We start from the raw sequence: 15,478 nt of genomic DNA, 5'->3' as shown, positions 1-15,478 counted from the left end.
TTCCGATTCCTGTGTCACGCCATTTCCGGTTTCATTCGTTCTCTCAATTTCATTTCCTTCCGCCACTCTCGCCTCACTTTCGTCATTTTTAACATCCATTACGGTTTTCAAATCACTCGTTTTCTTTTTTACTAATTTCTTAGCATTTTTTCACCTCTCTTTCACACCATCCTTTCTTTTGAACGTGCACTTATTTTCTTCGCAACATTCTCGCTACTAACACTTTCTGTCATGAAATTCATATTAGCATTCATCAATTCCTCATTCAGGTCACACTTCACACACACCCTCCTTCCATCTGCCCTAAACATCCACAAATCATTTATGTAATCAAAAGAATACATATAACACACCTCACACTTAACGAAACGAATGAAGTCTAAGTTAAAGTCATGGAATGACAAAGCCGCTGCCATGTTTCCTCTGCCGGTTACTACTCTAAGGTCTAAAAATAATGAATTCGTAATTGAGTTTACACAAAAAAAAATCCCACACACTAATAATACTGGTAGCACACAACTTTTACAGTTCAAACAAATACTCATATATATTTAATTATTCCAAGAATAACTTATCTCAATCCGGAGCTCTTCTTACATATGTCCGCCACGCTTGACTCACGAGCACCCTCAGATTGATTATATTCTTCACTTTAATATAAGACATGATTTTCCTAGCAAGCTTTCACATGGATGATAATGTCATCACCATTTTATTTGTTTTTGCTTTGAGTGCAAGTTGTGCTTGTTAGTGAATTTAGGTAGGCACTCATTGTAAATGAAATATAAACTCTAAATATGTCTGAGAAACATATTTAAAAGTGATACTCATGTATTCACAATGATAAGAAGAAACACATTATAAACATGGAGATTACAAAAAGTAGAAATAATTAAATGACATGAAGACAGGTTTTTTTCCTGGAAACTTGGGTTTTTCATCCCGCACACAGACAAATCAGCTTTGAGAAGAACACATGCAATTTACAGACAAAAATACTAGTGGTGGTGGAGGTACGCAGTAGATCCCATTGGTGTAGATGATGATAGTAGTTGTGGTTCACTATAGTTGGTGGATTAAATGGTGGAGACGGAGAGTTGTAGAGTAAGTGTCCTCCCTCGATGAGTCTTTGGACTCCTCGGAGGTGTCACATAATAATAATAATAATGAAAAAAGAGTACGTTCGTAGACACTCTGCTTGCAAAATAAACGAATAGACTGTTAGAATTATTATAAGAAATAAAGTTCATGTTATGCAGTACATGGAAAGTTCACCTATTGCAACCATTTGTTACTTCCAAGAAAAGAAGCATATTAAATAGAAGAAATTGAAAAATTATTAGTGATTGTGATTGAAAATATGCAGCAGTAAATGTGGATAAGTCTTATGTTCATACAAGAGAAAACCCAAGATGTTATTGCATGCTATAAACTGATTTATAATGTTTTTTTTGGGGGAGGGATGAGAAGAGTTGCACTAGTACGCACTGTATATATTATTATTATTAATTATTATTATTATGTGACACCTCCAGAGAGTCCAAGGACTCATCATGGGTGGGCGTACTACTTTGCTAAACACATCTCATCCTCTCCACTACTACTTAATTCTCCAACTACGATACCTACCCATTAATGCCATCTATCGCCCCATCATCACCAACAAGAGTATTTTTTTGTCTCTAAATTATGTGTTCTAAGACTGATTTGTCTGTATGTGGGATGAAAAACCCGAGTTTCTGGGAGAAAAAAAACCTGCTACCATCATATGAGATCAACTAACTCATCTTCAACTGAAAAGCCCTTATAAGGATTCCTCTCGTCATGACGAGAATTGAACCCAAGTCTTTTTCAATTGAAGGGTGCAATGTTCTGCTATTTTTCCAATTGTGTTATTGCGGATATAGTCTTGCATATTCATAATTCATATGTATTACTTTTTGTATTAGTTTTCTTATACATACTTTTATAATATAAAAGTGTATATATATAATTATCCTTTGAGCTGAATGCACATGTGGATTTTCAACTTGCATGGAAACTTTTGAAACAAATTAACTGCATAAGTCAACAACTTACTGTAATTTGTTTTTAGAATCATATGTTCATTTTAATGTTCCGTAAATTCTTTTTTTACTGAAGGTTTTTCCTTTTTTGTAGCAGATGGCATATCAAAATTTCCTGCTTATGAAAGAGTTACATTGAAACACCGTAAGTTCGTTGGTTTTATTAATTAAAGGCAGTTTATCAATGCAGTATGATTTATATTTCTAATTTTATTATTGTTCAAAACTATTCTAACAACAGAATAACAACAGCATTGTCTCAAAAATAGTTACGTAAGCTGTCATGCTTTTAGAAATTAAGAAATCACTTTTTTCCTGCAGCAGTTCTGACTCTTTCATATTCTTCTAATGTGTTATTACATATTGCTATTTCCTGAAAAACATTAAACAAGTGTTGCTTCTATGTTCTACGAGGAGAGCTGAAATGTTCTGATAACCACCTAGAACAGAAATGAGATTAAAGCAATGGATATAACCAAAAGAAAGAACATATTTTAAAATGCTTTAATTCCCATGTTTTATTAAATTGTAATAATAATTATTAATGAAAAAGAAAAAGAACAAATTTGTTCTTTTTAGGATCAATTCTTTCATGGTGATTATCACAACTTTTCAGCACACGCTCATATTAAAATTGATATTTATGCCATTATGGTAATTTTTAGAAAGTATAATGTACTGGTCAGGACTTCCTTGCTCAAGGAATTTTATCAAGAAATTCTGTTAAGTGAAATTTATGTTAAATATTCTGCAATTATCCAATGATGAGTATATGGAATATATTGCAGAATATTGTTATGCCATTTCGTATTGTTCTGATAAAGGTTTTACATACTTGGCTTAATAGTGCAAATAGTAGTTAACACTTCTGTTTCTATTTTTAAGTTCTTACAATTTTTTTTTTTAAAAAGGATATTATGTATGTCTACTTATTGAGGAAAGGTAAAAAAGAATGTAACTGTAGTTTGAAGAAATAAAAATGAGAAGTAATATTCAATCATTCTTTCTGTTGCAGTTTATATATAAACTTTTTTTTTTTTGGAAGATAATTAACACAGAATACAATTTTTTATTATTTTAGAAAGAAAACATATATTTTGGCTTTAATCAAAACAAAATTATTTTTTCTCCATTTACTTCAGATGAAAAAAGTGCAAGGAAAGTTTGACTGTGTTTTGGGTAGTTTAATGTTATGATTAAGTTAACATTCATTTGGAGAATTGTATATGGTAATGTATGTTTATCATTTTGAAGTCTGAAAGATTAGTCATTTATTTATTGATTTTAATTATTAATTGACTACCATGAAGATAAGGCTCATCTTTGGAGGTCTTGCTCAACTAGCATGTTATGACCCAGATAGATCGTAAACTTAGCATGTGCCGAATGGTTAGGAAACAGACTCATCTCATGATTAATTAGTATGAGAGTTTCTCTTATTTGATAGCAGATATCAGGATGACTTTGTTCGGGCTTCAGTAATGATACAAATGTTGTTAACAATAACAATTTAATAGAAATAAAATAATGGCCACAATACATACTTTCAATAACATAACACTGCCCAAATCTAGCACTTCAAGCATATTTAGAAGTTTATATTCATCCACTACATTAGCTTAGACTCTAATAGCAATTCAAGATACCTTCAAGAAGTTTGTATATGGAAAAGCTACCTACTTCTAGTAGGTAGCTTTTCCATATACAAACTTTCTATGTAACTTTCAGCTTACATGGTGCAAATTCTAGCTTGCCTGCTCTTGGTACACATTGGGTAAAGCTAAATAAGCTAGTCAATTAATAACTTAACACATATAAAACCAACAGTAATAACTTTAATGAATTAAAGGTACAAATATTTTGTACTGAAAGTCATAGTACATCCTCAGTGTAGAACAAACAGTTAAAGGAATGGAATACAAAGTACAGAACAGCGGATCACCAATTAAATTGTTGCCGCATGCCAGAAGATTAATTAATAAAATATTATTAAATAATCTTTAAAGATAATTATTTCATTGATGTTTGCATAAGATAAGAATCTCTCAAACTTTTGGGAGAGAGAGACAGTCATTTCAATTCAGATTGGGCCTATGTAAAAGGGCTTTGCAACTGGGCTTCATCCGAATTTGAATCGAAGGTCTGCTACCTGAAGGTCTGCAGTGACCTCTACTTGATCTCCAATGCTAAAGATTATGGAACATTCAGATCTGCTGCTTGGAACAGAGTTTACAATCCTGACCTAAGCTTTGTATCCTGCAATAATGAAGGTTATCCTCTTCAAAAAAACTACGGGGAAGTCTTGGGAAATTTCCCAGACAATTAACACACACACACACACACACACACACACACACACACACACACCTGTAATTCTGAAGATTGATATTGCTATTTCTCTGATTAAATTCATTATTTCCCCAAATAGAACTTTAAGAAATCCAATTGGGAAAATTTTACCAGAGATTTAGAATAATGTATCTTCTTCTTTATACCTCCTATGTACAAAGCATGTGATTGTTTTCTAGGCAGTTATATTGACAATCAAAAAATACATCATTGAAGGATATCAAAAGGATTATATTCCTGCCTGGAATGAAATTAGCAATTTACTATAAAATGATTTCCTTACGAGTGGCAATCTTGAGGTCACTGCAGACCTTCTTCACAGTTTGGACACTTCAAGAAGTGTCCAGACTGTGGAGAAAAAGTATAGAAAGCTTCAATTTCAAATACTCAAGTGGAAAAGCATGGAGATTTTTATACAGGTTGAGGGAAACTACAGGCAGATTCAAAAAACAACCTTAAGTTGCAAATGTGATTACCAATCATATAAATATTTCAGGATCTATGAATAATAAGAAGCATACAAAATTTATTAAAAGAGAACTTCACTGACTTAAATAAGGTAGGCATGAAATGGATGAATGAAGAGATTACCACATTCGCTGCCACGCTCCTCGAGCATAGTTTGTTACTGCATGCCAAGCATTTTCACTTCTTCAAGGACAGTACGAGTAATCTCGTAGCCAGCAGTAATCGACATATGAGTGTATTCATTGTTGGCTTGTGAGGCTCATATACCAACTGCAAGTATACACACGTTTGCTGTTACGCTCTGCACGCCAAGCACTTTCACTTCTTCATGATCAGTATACGAGTAATCTTGTTGCCAGTGGTAATCGACATACAAGTATATTCGTAGTTGGCTTGTGAGGCTCGTATACTAACTACGAGTATACTTGTAGTTGGTTAAGCATGCAATACAGAAAAAGAAAGAATTATGCAGGTATCATAATATGAGTGGTAATTTTCAATTCCATCATGAGCAGAACAAACAAGCAAGGAGGTGACTAGGTTGGTAAGGGTAGCAAAAGTGCAGTTTGAGCAGCAGTTAGCTAATAAAGCCAGGAAAAAACTGTAGAGAGTTCTTTGGATATGTAGCCAGCAAAAAAAAGAAGAAAAGAAAGAAAGAATGATTATGGTAGAATGACATTGATTGTATAAAATGGTATCAGGATAACTGCTGCAGAGGGTATAGTTGCAATATTTAATGACAGTTCATAAAGCTCTTTCACCCTTATGAATGTGACATGGACAGTTTGAGAACAGTGGATGATGAAGAGGAGAGACTGACTATGAGTGACCAAGAGGCATAGTATATGTGAGATCGAGTAAACTAGAAGCGTCTTACATTGAATCAAGTTCCAAAGGAGTGGAAGAAAGGCAAGATTATACTGCTTCATAAACAGAACTTGAGCATCAAATTGTAGACCAATCTGTGTGTCAGATGTTATGGTTAAAGTTGGAGTGGTTAATGAGAACCAGGATCCTGAATTCACTTGACAACAGTGATATTATCTTTGATCGGTAGTGCAGATTTACTAAAGGGAGGTCATGTTTTAGTAAACTACTTACTTATTACATTGAAGTGACATTGAACGAGGAAGATGGATACATAGTAGTGTACTTAGATTTTCCAAAGGCTTTTGATAGATTACTACATGATAAGTTTATAGTCAAACAAGAGCAGATGGGATTGTGTATTGGATTGGAAATCGGCTGTCTGATAGATATCAACAAGTTGTGGGGGGGGGGAGGAAAGTCACTAGTGCTGTGCCTCAGGGATCTGTTTTAGGACTGTTGCTTTTTAATCAACGTGGCATTAATATCGGGGAAGGTTTGAATGGGGATATTCAGTTATTTACAGATGATGCAAAGTTCAAAAGAACTATGCAGAATAGAGCAGATGTTGCAGCCTTACAAAAAGACTTCATAGGCTAAGAAAATGGACAGGGGAAGTGGGGGTTCCCAGTTCAATGTTGAGAAATGTCATCATCATCATCATCAAATTTCTGACATGTGTCTTCAAGGGGTGTACAGGATATGATAGTACTACATGAAAAACTTACATCACCACTAACTTCCTATCTACAATTTTCCTTCAAATCAATCTGCTACCTGTAAAGACTGCACATTATCAGATCTTATATTTCTGGCTTCTAAGTCAGAAATATGAGATCTGATGTCTTCTTTTTATTACTGTATCAATCCACCTATATCTTGGTCAGGAAAAAGATCCAAAGGATCTTTTTCCTGCAAACCTGGCAGAGAACACTTGTTTTGCTAATCTTTCCTCTCCTGTTCTGTTTAAGTGACCATACCACCTGAGATTAGCTCTGCTAACACATTCCTGGATGCTAATAATGTTAAGTTCTTTCCTAATATCCTTGTTTTTAATATGGCCTTGCCATTGGTGCCATCTGTTCAATCCCTAATCTTTCTCAGGACTCTCATATCTGCAGTCTCTAGTCTTTGGTCAAGTGTTTTATTTCTAACCAGCTCTCGGATCCATAAGTTAACATTGGTTTGAACACAGTCTTGTATACAGCTAATTTAGTGTTTAGGAAAATGAAGATGGGAAGTAGAATTTACTCTTGGTGTGGATATATATTGTTGGAGGTGGAGGAAATGAGAGATCTTGGGGTGATGGTGGTTGGTAAGGATCTAAAATTTAGAGGATATACTGCCAAAATTGTGAGGACAGCACAATGAATTCTGGTGATGATGTTGAAGACACTGACTTGTAGAAGTAAGGATTCTGGTTCTATTGTATAATGCTCTGATTAAGCCACATATGGACAAGTGTGCACAGATTTGTTCACCTGGTTTCAAAAGGTTGAAAAATGTTGGAGAGTGTCCAGATGCAGTTGAACAAAATAGTTTCTGATCTTTGGAATGTTGAATATGAATAAAGGTTGGGATGATGCAATTTGTGGAGTCTAGTGGATGAGGGAAGAGGGGTGATATGATAGAGACGAATAAGTTGGTAAGCAGATGCTATAGGATTAATGTCGAAGAGGTGTTTTATAAAACATTGAGGGAAAATGAGGTCATTCATCCTTGTAAGCTGTATAAGGAAAATGTAAGGAAGGAAGTGAGAAGCAGATTTTTCACTTGGAGAGTTGTGAATGATTGGAATGCATTGCTTGACAGTGTGTAGTCTGCAGGGAATTTGAATGTATTTTTGGCATGGTATGATTAGCTGTGTGTGTGTGACAAAGAATCCTCCCACAATGAATCTTTGACTGCATGGAGGTCTTGGGATAATAATATTAATAATAATAATAAATTGATTAGCCCATCAAAATCACAATTTTTCAAGTTCTTTCGTTATTGGAGAGATCTTGGGGAAAGGGTTTCAAGTTTTGTTGGCATTCGTACGGAATTTCTCCTGAGCTCAGAACAAATACCAAAAAGTGACTTATAATAATAATAATAAATTGATTAGCTCATCAGAATCAGAATTTTCTAGTTCTTTCTTTATTGAAGACACTGATTTAGCATTGAAAGATGTAAATGCTGGAGAGATCTTGGGGAAAGGGCGCTTCAAGTTTTGATGGCATTCATACGGAATTTATCCTGAGCTCGGAACAAATGCCAAAAAGTGACTTGTATTATTCTTTTCTGATATTCTGAAAACTGGAATTCTGAAATTAAGAAGACAAAAGTCGTTGCCCTGCTAAAACCTCTGAACCAATCTCAGAGATATAGGCCTATAGTGCTACTTAGCTACAAATATAAACTCCTAGAAAGATATTATTTTCAATTAATTTCAATTAAAATTAATGACATCGTGGATCAGAACAAGCAGGTTTTGGGCCCAAATGCAGTTGCTGCAATCCTATCTTTAACATCATTTATAATGGCAAGCTTTCAAAAACAACTGAAAACATCTGCACCATTCATCAAGCTCACAGCAGCTAATATGACAGTTTGGAGGGAGGTTCTAATATACAAACTTATTAATGTCTTGCCTACTATTAGTCATTCTTTGTTTACAAGGCAGATTGTTAAAAATTCCACCCAGTAAACAATTTGCTAAGCAACAGATATTTTCAAGCGACTCTAAGAAAAGTAAACAAAAATAACTAAAAATGGTTTACTCCAGGTGCTAGCCACTCTCCTTTTCATTCTATATATTTTCAGAACCTCCTGATATGGAAACCAAAAAAATTTTGTTATGATGTTGCTCTTGCTACTAAGCACAGTTTATTTAAAAATATGGGATAACTCCTAACATCTGACCTAAAAACACTACCGGATTACTTTAAGAAATGGATGTTGTGCCCAAATGCAAATAAAACTGAAGTGTCCTACTTCCACCTGAACAATATGCTGGCCAGTATGGAACTTCGAGTGACCTTAAATGATATTACATTAAGTATAACAAGTTTCCTGAGTACTTAGGTATCACATCTGCTCCAAAATTCAACCCGGATTATTAGAGCAGAGCTCTCATAATACTCGACTATAAGAAAGAAATAAAACCGAATGTGATAATTGCAGAGGTATTTCTGCAATTATCATATTCATATATACTTGAGAAATGACTAAGAACAATTGCAGAAGGGAAGTTTGTTGAAGAACAAGCTGGATTCAGGCCAAATATAGGTTGTTGGGATCAGATTTTCACTTTAAGACAAATAGTTGAGAAATCTTGGGAATATAACAAGGATTTATATTTAAGTTTTGTTGATCTGGAAAAGGCATATATCAAGCTGCCAAGAGGACAGCTCTTCAAAATGCTATAGTTATATAGTGCAATTGGGACATTGTATCAAACAAGATTTAATTTGACAAAGGCATTTAAGTTGAGAAAGGATTTTTACCAGGTATTAACCTGGTAATTCTGGTAATAAACTTCCATATTAATGGAAGAAATTTTTTGTGGAATGGGAGAAGGGAATAGAACAAGAGAACATGGAAGTTGTATATGAAAGGCATGAGCAGGGGCATGGAGAGTGGTTGCTGAGTGGAGTGTGTTGCCTGACATTGTGGTGAATGTAGATTCATTGAATGAGTTTAAAGCATGGTTTGATGGGCTTTGTGTGTAACAGTGTCCCTCCTGTGTTGAGTCTTTTGACTCCATGGAGGCAGAGGCATAGCTAGAGAGGGGGGGGGGGGCAGTCCGTCCTGGGTGGCACTTTGAACCTTTTTGAATTTTTGCAGTTAATTCTAAAATAGTCTTGATAACTCATTTCCAAATATTGTAATACTACTGTGAATTTTCCTCACAATTGCTGTAAGTATTGCTAGTTGAGAGAGAAGTTTTTCTAAATAAAATTGATTAAGAACTACCTACATTGCTATGAAATAGACTTCACCAATGTCATCAATGATTTTGCTATCAGAAAAGCAAGAAAAATAACATTTTAGAATGTTGAAATTAAAGTTTTACTTCAAGAATAAACATAGTGTTTTGATTTATTTCCCTATACATCATTTTGACTTTTTGTAGTATTTTTGGTGTGTATTGAGAGGGGCAGCAAACTCAGGAACTGTCCCGGGCGGCAAAAGCTCTAGCTACACCACTGCAAGGAGGTCTAGTGTTAATAATAGTAATGACATTGTTATTACCATTATTAACTCAAGCTATAATACACAATCTCCCTTTAGTAAACTTATGCTGTTCTTTGCAAAGAATCCTTGCTATCAACCCATTTCTGTATGCAGGTTATTTCTAACTTGTCTAAAATCTTCACCACTCCTCCAGAGATACTGATAAGTCAGTAGTTAGATGCATCAGTTTTTGCACCATCCTTGTACAATGGAGCTATCATACATTATTTCCTGAGCTGAGACGCTAGCTATATGAACATATCAAGGGCCAAGCAATTTCACTTGAACATTCCTTTAGCAGATTTGCTGGTATCCTATCTGGCCTTATTGCTGAATATTTCATAACTCCTCTGTCTTATTCTCATGATATTCCTTCAACATTATCTTCTTATGGAGCTCTTGTTTAATAAGGTTGCACATCCATTTCACTCCTGCCCTATTTGTTCTTTGAGGTCTAGGGACACATTCTGATATTGCCTCATTTAAGCATCTTTTCAAAGCTTTCCACACATTGCTGATATCCCTCTCATTCAGTAACTGATACCATCAGACTAAAGATAATATTCTCATGAGCATTTCAGTGTAACATGCCCTCTTTGGAACATCCATGTGGTTAACTGTTTTCCCCAGGACAGTATACAATGATTGCTGTCACCAAATGGTGGCAAAACATTCACATTCTTAATGAGATCCCTTCTGACACTATGATCAAATCTCACACTCTTTGGCCTCAACTTTCTTCTTTCACATGCTGCTTGAAAAAATTGTCTCCCAACACCTCAATGAATTTTCCTTCATTCTTATTATGAGATTTCTCTTCTACCTAATTAATGTTTGGATAATTTAAGTCACCCATAATGATTGCTCACATGCCAATATCCAAGTTTTTGGGAAGTGATCACTATTAACTGGCAGGGATTTTCCTTCCGGAAACTTGGATTTTTCATCCTGCATACAAACAAATCGGCCCTTCAGAACACATGCAATTTACAGACAAAAAATATTAGTTGTGGTGGTGGTGGTAGGCGGTAGATGGCGTTGATGGAGATGATTGGTAATAGAGGTTTGATGTAGTGGTGGAGAGAGTTGTGTAGTAAGTGTCCTCCCGTGATGAGTCTTCGGACTCCTTGGAGGTATCACGAATAATAATAATAATAATAAAAAACTGTTCATAAGTTGTTGTTTTGTTATTATCTATGCAACTTTTTAGAATTTATTCCTTTAAACTCTAATAGTGTAATATTGTGTGCTTTAGCTGTGACCGAGACACAAGCTGTAATATGCACATGAATTATGACTCATTATTTGTTTGGGGCTCCTGCGATGAGTCTACTGACTCCATGGAGATGCCTGTGTAATAATAATAATAATTATGACTCATTATTGTGATTCATCTTTTGCATGTAGTTAACGGTTTTTCTCCCTGATGAAGTCCAAGTAATGTTGGATGAAATATATTGGAGTTCTTAAATAAAATTCTATATAATTTTTGCTACACTTGTATGCTGTAAAGGTTACTTTATAATAGCTTCCTCAGCTTCCAAAAAACTAGGCATTTTTTTCCACTCAAGAAGTTTTTCCACTCATGTATTCATCCATCCAGCTATTAATCCTATACAAATCCCAAATCTGCCCATCCTCAGAATATTGTTCAGACATTGGGGTGTTTCCTAACAGTTTCAACCTACAGCTCTTTAAGGAGAATGTCAATAGGTTTCTTCTTTCTCAACCCTTATCTTCATCTCACACAGGGCACTGATGTGCTATAGGTTCTTGTACTTCTTGTGTGTGAGATAAATATAATATATATATGATCAAGAATGCAGACTGTCAAATAAAAGAATATGGCTTTTCAAGAATGTTCTGAATTTAAACTGAAAATTAATATATTTTCCATCTTTTCTTAACTTTCTTTGCCATGAGGCTCACTCTCCTATTATGGTGAAGTGACTTGGTGCTATGTAAGCCTTCTAAATGCCCGACAGAATAGTTAACCTTCTACGGCCTACTGTGGGCATCATTTGCATGTATCAATTACTGTTTGGTTTATATGTTTTGCAGGATGAAAAAGAAAATAAGAGTTTCTGGGGGGGGGGATCACAAATCCCTGCCACCTCTTTATAAGACTGCAGAAAAGCCTTATAAGGGTTCTTGTGTTTCAGATGAAAATTAAATCCTAGTCTTTCCAGCCAAAGGTCATCCTCAGTGCTGACTTGGCTATGGAGTTCCCTCCTTAATCTGTCGTTACTTGTAAGTTTTATTTTGAATTTATTTTTTGCTTTTGTATGAATAAATATTAAATGTTAAATTTATACCATTGTGTCTTTTTTGTCTATTTTTTTATTTATATTTATATATTTATTTACTTCACAAATGAACTGTAGATCAAAGCTAACAAATGTAATCTGGATTTTCATCCATAAAGGATAAGAACTACTGAATTATTTTACTAATAGCTTAATGATTTTTTTTTTTTAAACTGACTCCTCAGTTCAAGTTAGCCTTTTTCTTAAAGTCTTCTTGAGTGCTTCAGTTCAAAGATTGGTTGTGGTGGCATGGCTACTCTACTAGGGAATATTCTTAAGGTTATGCCTCTTTTATTTTTTTTTAGCTCCAGGATAGTCTTCTCTAATGTTAATTATATTATCTGCAATCTTCTCTAACAGTAAGAAAACTGTGTTTTCTGAATATGAAGAATAGGATGTTAGCCACACTATTAGTGGGAGCTAGATGGATAATATTACCAAGGATGCATTACTTGAATGTGAAAGAAACATTAAATCAGTTAAAAGTGCAGTTTGCTGAACATCATGTTTGATAATGATGACTTTCCATGATGAGTAATTTGATACCATGGATATCTGATGGCAATTATTTCTCATGTATACACATATATAACAAATGTATATGCACATGTATGCATGTGATACATGTGATCACATGTATACACACACATAATAATATATTTACATGCAGCATATTACTTTCCTGATAGCTGGATTCATACGACCTGTTGTTCTGTTTGGTCCTCTAGCAGATGTTGCAAGAGATAAATTATTAAAAGATTATCCTGATAAATATGCTTCACCTCGTAAGTATTGACAAATTGATTTTTTAAGTTTAAATATTGAAAGGAAAGGAGTATATTAATTTAAATGTTTACTGGATTATTCTTTGATAAAACAGAAGAAAGAAAAAGCAATTTTCTGGTCTCAAATAGTTATATTTTTATTGTTTCTGTTTGTTTATGAAATGATTCTTTTTTTTTTCTTTTTTTTTTTTTGAAAAGCACTATAAATGCTTCATTGTTTGATGTATAGATAAGTGATTATTCTGAAGTGAAGCAGTCACCAATATTTAATCATCATCATCATCACGAACCATGGGCTCACTGCCCGTTGATGTCTGATGCTTGTTTCACTATCTTCTTCCACCTTTCTTTGTCCAGTGCACAGTGTCGCAGTTTTTGTACACCCATTCCACACCAGTCTTTTATATCATCTATCCATTCTCTGTATGGTCTACTGCTTCTGTTTAAACCATCCAAAATACCAAACATAAATGTCTTTATCTTCCGGTCCTCACTCATTCTACAGATGTGTCCAAATAATTGCAGCTTCCATTTTATAATCTTCTGCATTAGATTCCATTTTGGTTGTATCTTCTGATAGAGCTCTTCATTGGTGATTTTCTGTACCCATCCTATTCTTAGAATCTTCCTGTAACAAGTCCTTTCAAATGCCAAAATTCTTTTTATTGATTCTTTATTTATTACCCACGTTTCAGATCCGTACAGTACACCGCTGAAGACGCATGTTTCCAGTACTCTTAGTATTTGCAGACTGATCACTTTACTTTTCCAGATGTTATCCATGGCCTTCAGATTTGTTCTTCCCTTTGCAATCCTGATCTTTATTTCTTTTTTACAGTCCAAGTCATATGTCAGTTTACTTCCCAAATATGTGAATTGTTCTACATTTTCTATATCAGTTTCATCCACTTGTATCTTTTGTTTCATGTTCTTCTCACCAAATACCACTGTCTTTGTTTTTTCAAAGTTCATAACAAGTCCAAATCTCTTCCCTTCCTCATTTAACAGTTTCAGTGTTTTTTTGTAGTTCTCTTTCGTCTTTTTCAATAATAACAATGCCATCTGCAAATCTCAGATTGTTAATTCTCATTCCGTGTACAGATATTCCTTTGGCATCTTCCTTCAATTTGTCCATTGCTCTTTCTAAATGTGCGATGAAAATGCTTGGTGATATTGGGTCTCACAGTCTAGTACCTCTGCTTGTTTTAAACCATTTCCCCAAATCATCACCTATTCTAACTGCTGCAACTGCATTCTGATAAACATCTTTTAATATAGCTATTAGTTTTTTATCAATTGCATAGGATTCCAGAACTGCTAATGTCACTTTCTGGTTTATACTGTCAAATGCTTTCTGAAAATCAACAAAGCAAGTATATATGTTTTTGTTTTTTCTCCTAGCTTTCTCTGCTATTAACCTCATTGTCAAAATCTGTTGAATTGTAGTTCTATCCTTCCTAAATCCTGCTTGCAAATCTGCAAGGTATGCTTCCAATTGTGTTCTCAATCTTTCTGTCAATATGATCATCATCACTTTACCAAGGTGACTTATCAAGGCAATTATTCTATAATTTTTACATTCTAGCTTATTTCCTTTCTTGTATAATGTTACTAATATTGATTTCACCCGCTCCTCTGGCATTTTCCCTTCTTTCCATACCATATTACATAGTTGGTGCATTTCTGTAACCATACTTTCACCACCATATTTAATCATTTCTCCAGTAATGTTATCGTTACCAGGACTCTTGTTGTGTTTTAGCCGTCCTATTGCTTTTTCTACCTCTCCTCTTAAAATGTCCATATCATGCTCATTACCTGGTGGTGATATCTGCTTCAATTCTTCAGTCAGTTTCCCAATGCTATCTGAATCTAGTTTTTCTTCATATAACTCACTACAGTATCTTGTCTACCGCTGTACAATTTTTTCTTTATTCATCAATACTTTGCCTTTTTCATATTTAATTGTGGTCTGTTTTGGTTGCCACTTTCTATTAATGGTTCTGATCATTTTGTATACCTCCCTTGTTTTATGCTCTCATAGTACTGTTCTATATTGTTGCATTGGGCTTCTAACCATTTCATCTTATCCATTCTGACTGCTTTTTTCACCTCATTACACTTTCTTCTATATTGCTCTTCTATTTGTTCTGATGTATCCCTTCTTATCTTCAACATTCTTTTCTCCTGTACTAACTTCAGTGTTTCTTGTGTAATCCATTTCTTCTTGGTCTTCTCTTCTTCTGGTACTGTTTCTTCAACTGCATCTTCTATCGCCTTCATTACTCTTTTCACTCTTACATTCGAGTTTTTTTCTTTCTCCACACTTTTAAGTTTCTCTTCTAACACTGTTCTGTACCTTCTCCCTATTTCTGCTTCACTTATTCATGCTGTATCGCTTCTATTCTGATGTTGGGGT

General features: G+C 34.5%; 1 protein-coding gene across 7 annotated transcripts in view; it reads left to right on the top strand.

Annotated features, from left to right (window-relative positions):
- Positions 1 to 15,478, top strand: part of LOC150094164 (tight junction protein ZO-3-like) — a 528,478-nt gene that overhangs the window by 338,058 nt on the left and 174,942 nt on the right. For 5 of the 7 annotated variants that reach the window (XM_090411769.1, XM_090411770.1, XM_090411766.1 and 2 more), the window contains exons 17-18: positions 2,161 to 2,211; positions 12,964 to 13,059. In XM_090411769.1, coding sequence (XP_090267895.1) covers positions 2,161 to 2,211; positions 12,964 to 13,059 — 147 coding nt within the window. The remainder of the gene's footprint in view (positions 1 to 2,160; positions 2,212 to 12,963; positions 13,060 to 15,478) is intronic. The other 2 variants (XM_090411771.1, XM_090411767.1) reach the window with 1 other exon arrangement.

This window comes from Typopeltis vanoorti, chromosome 22, assembly GCF_054136105.1.
Source record: "Typopeltis vanoorti isolate ZY-2024b chromosome 22, IOZ_Tvanoo_1.0, whole genome shotgun sequence".
Lineage (NCBI taxonomy): Eukaryota > Metazoa > Arthropoda > Arachnida > Uropygi > Thelyphonidae > Typopeltis > Typopeltis vanoorti.
This window is presented reverse-complemented; position numbering and strand designations above follow the sequence as displayed.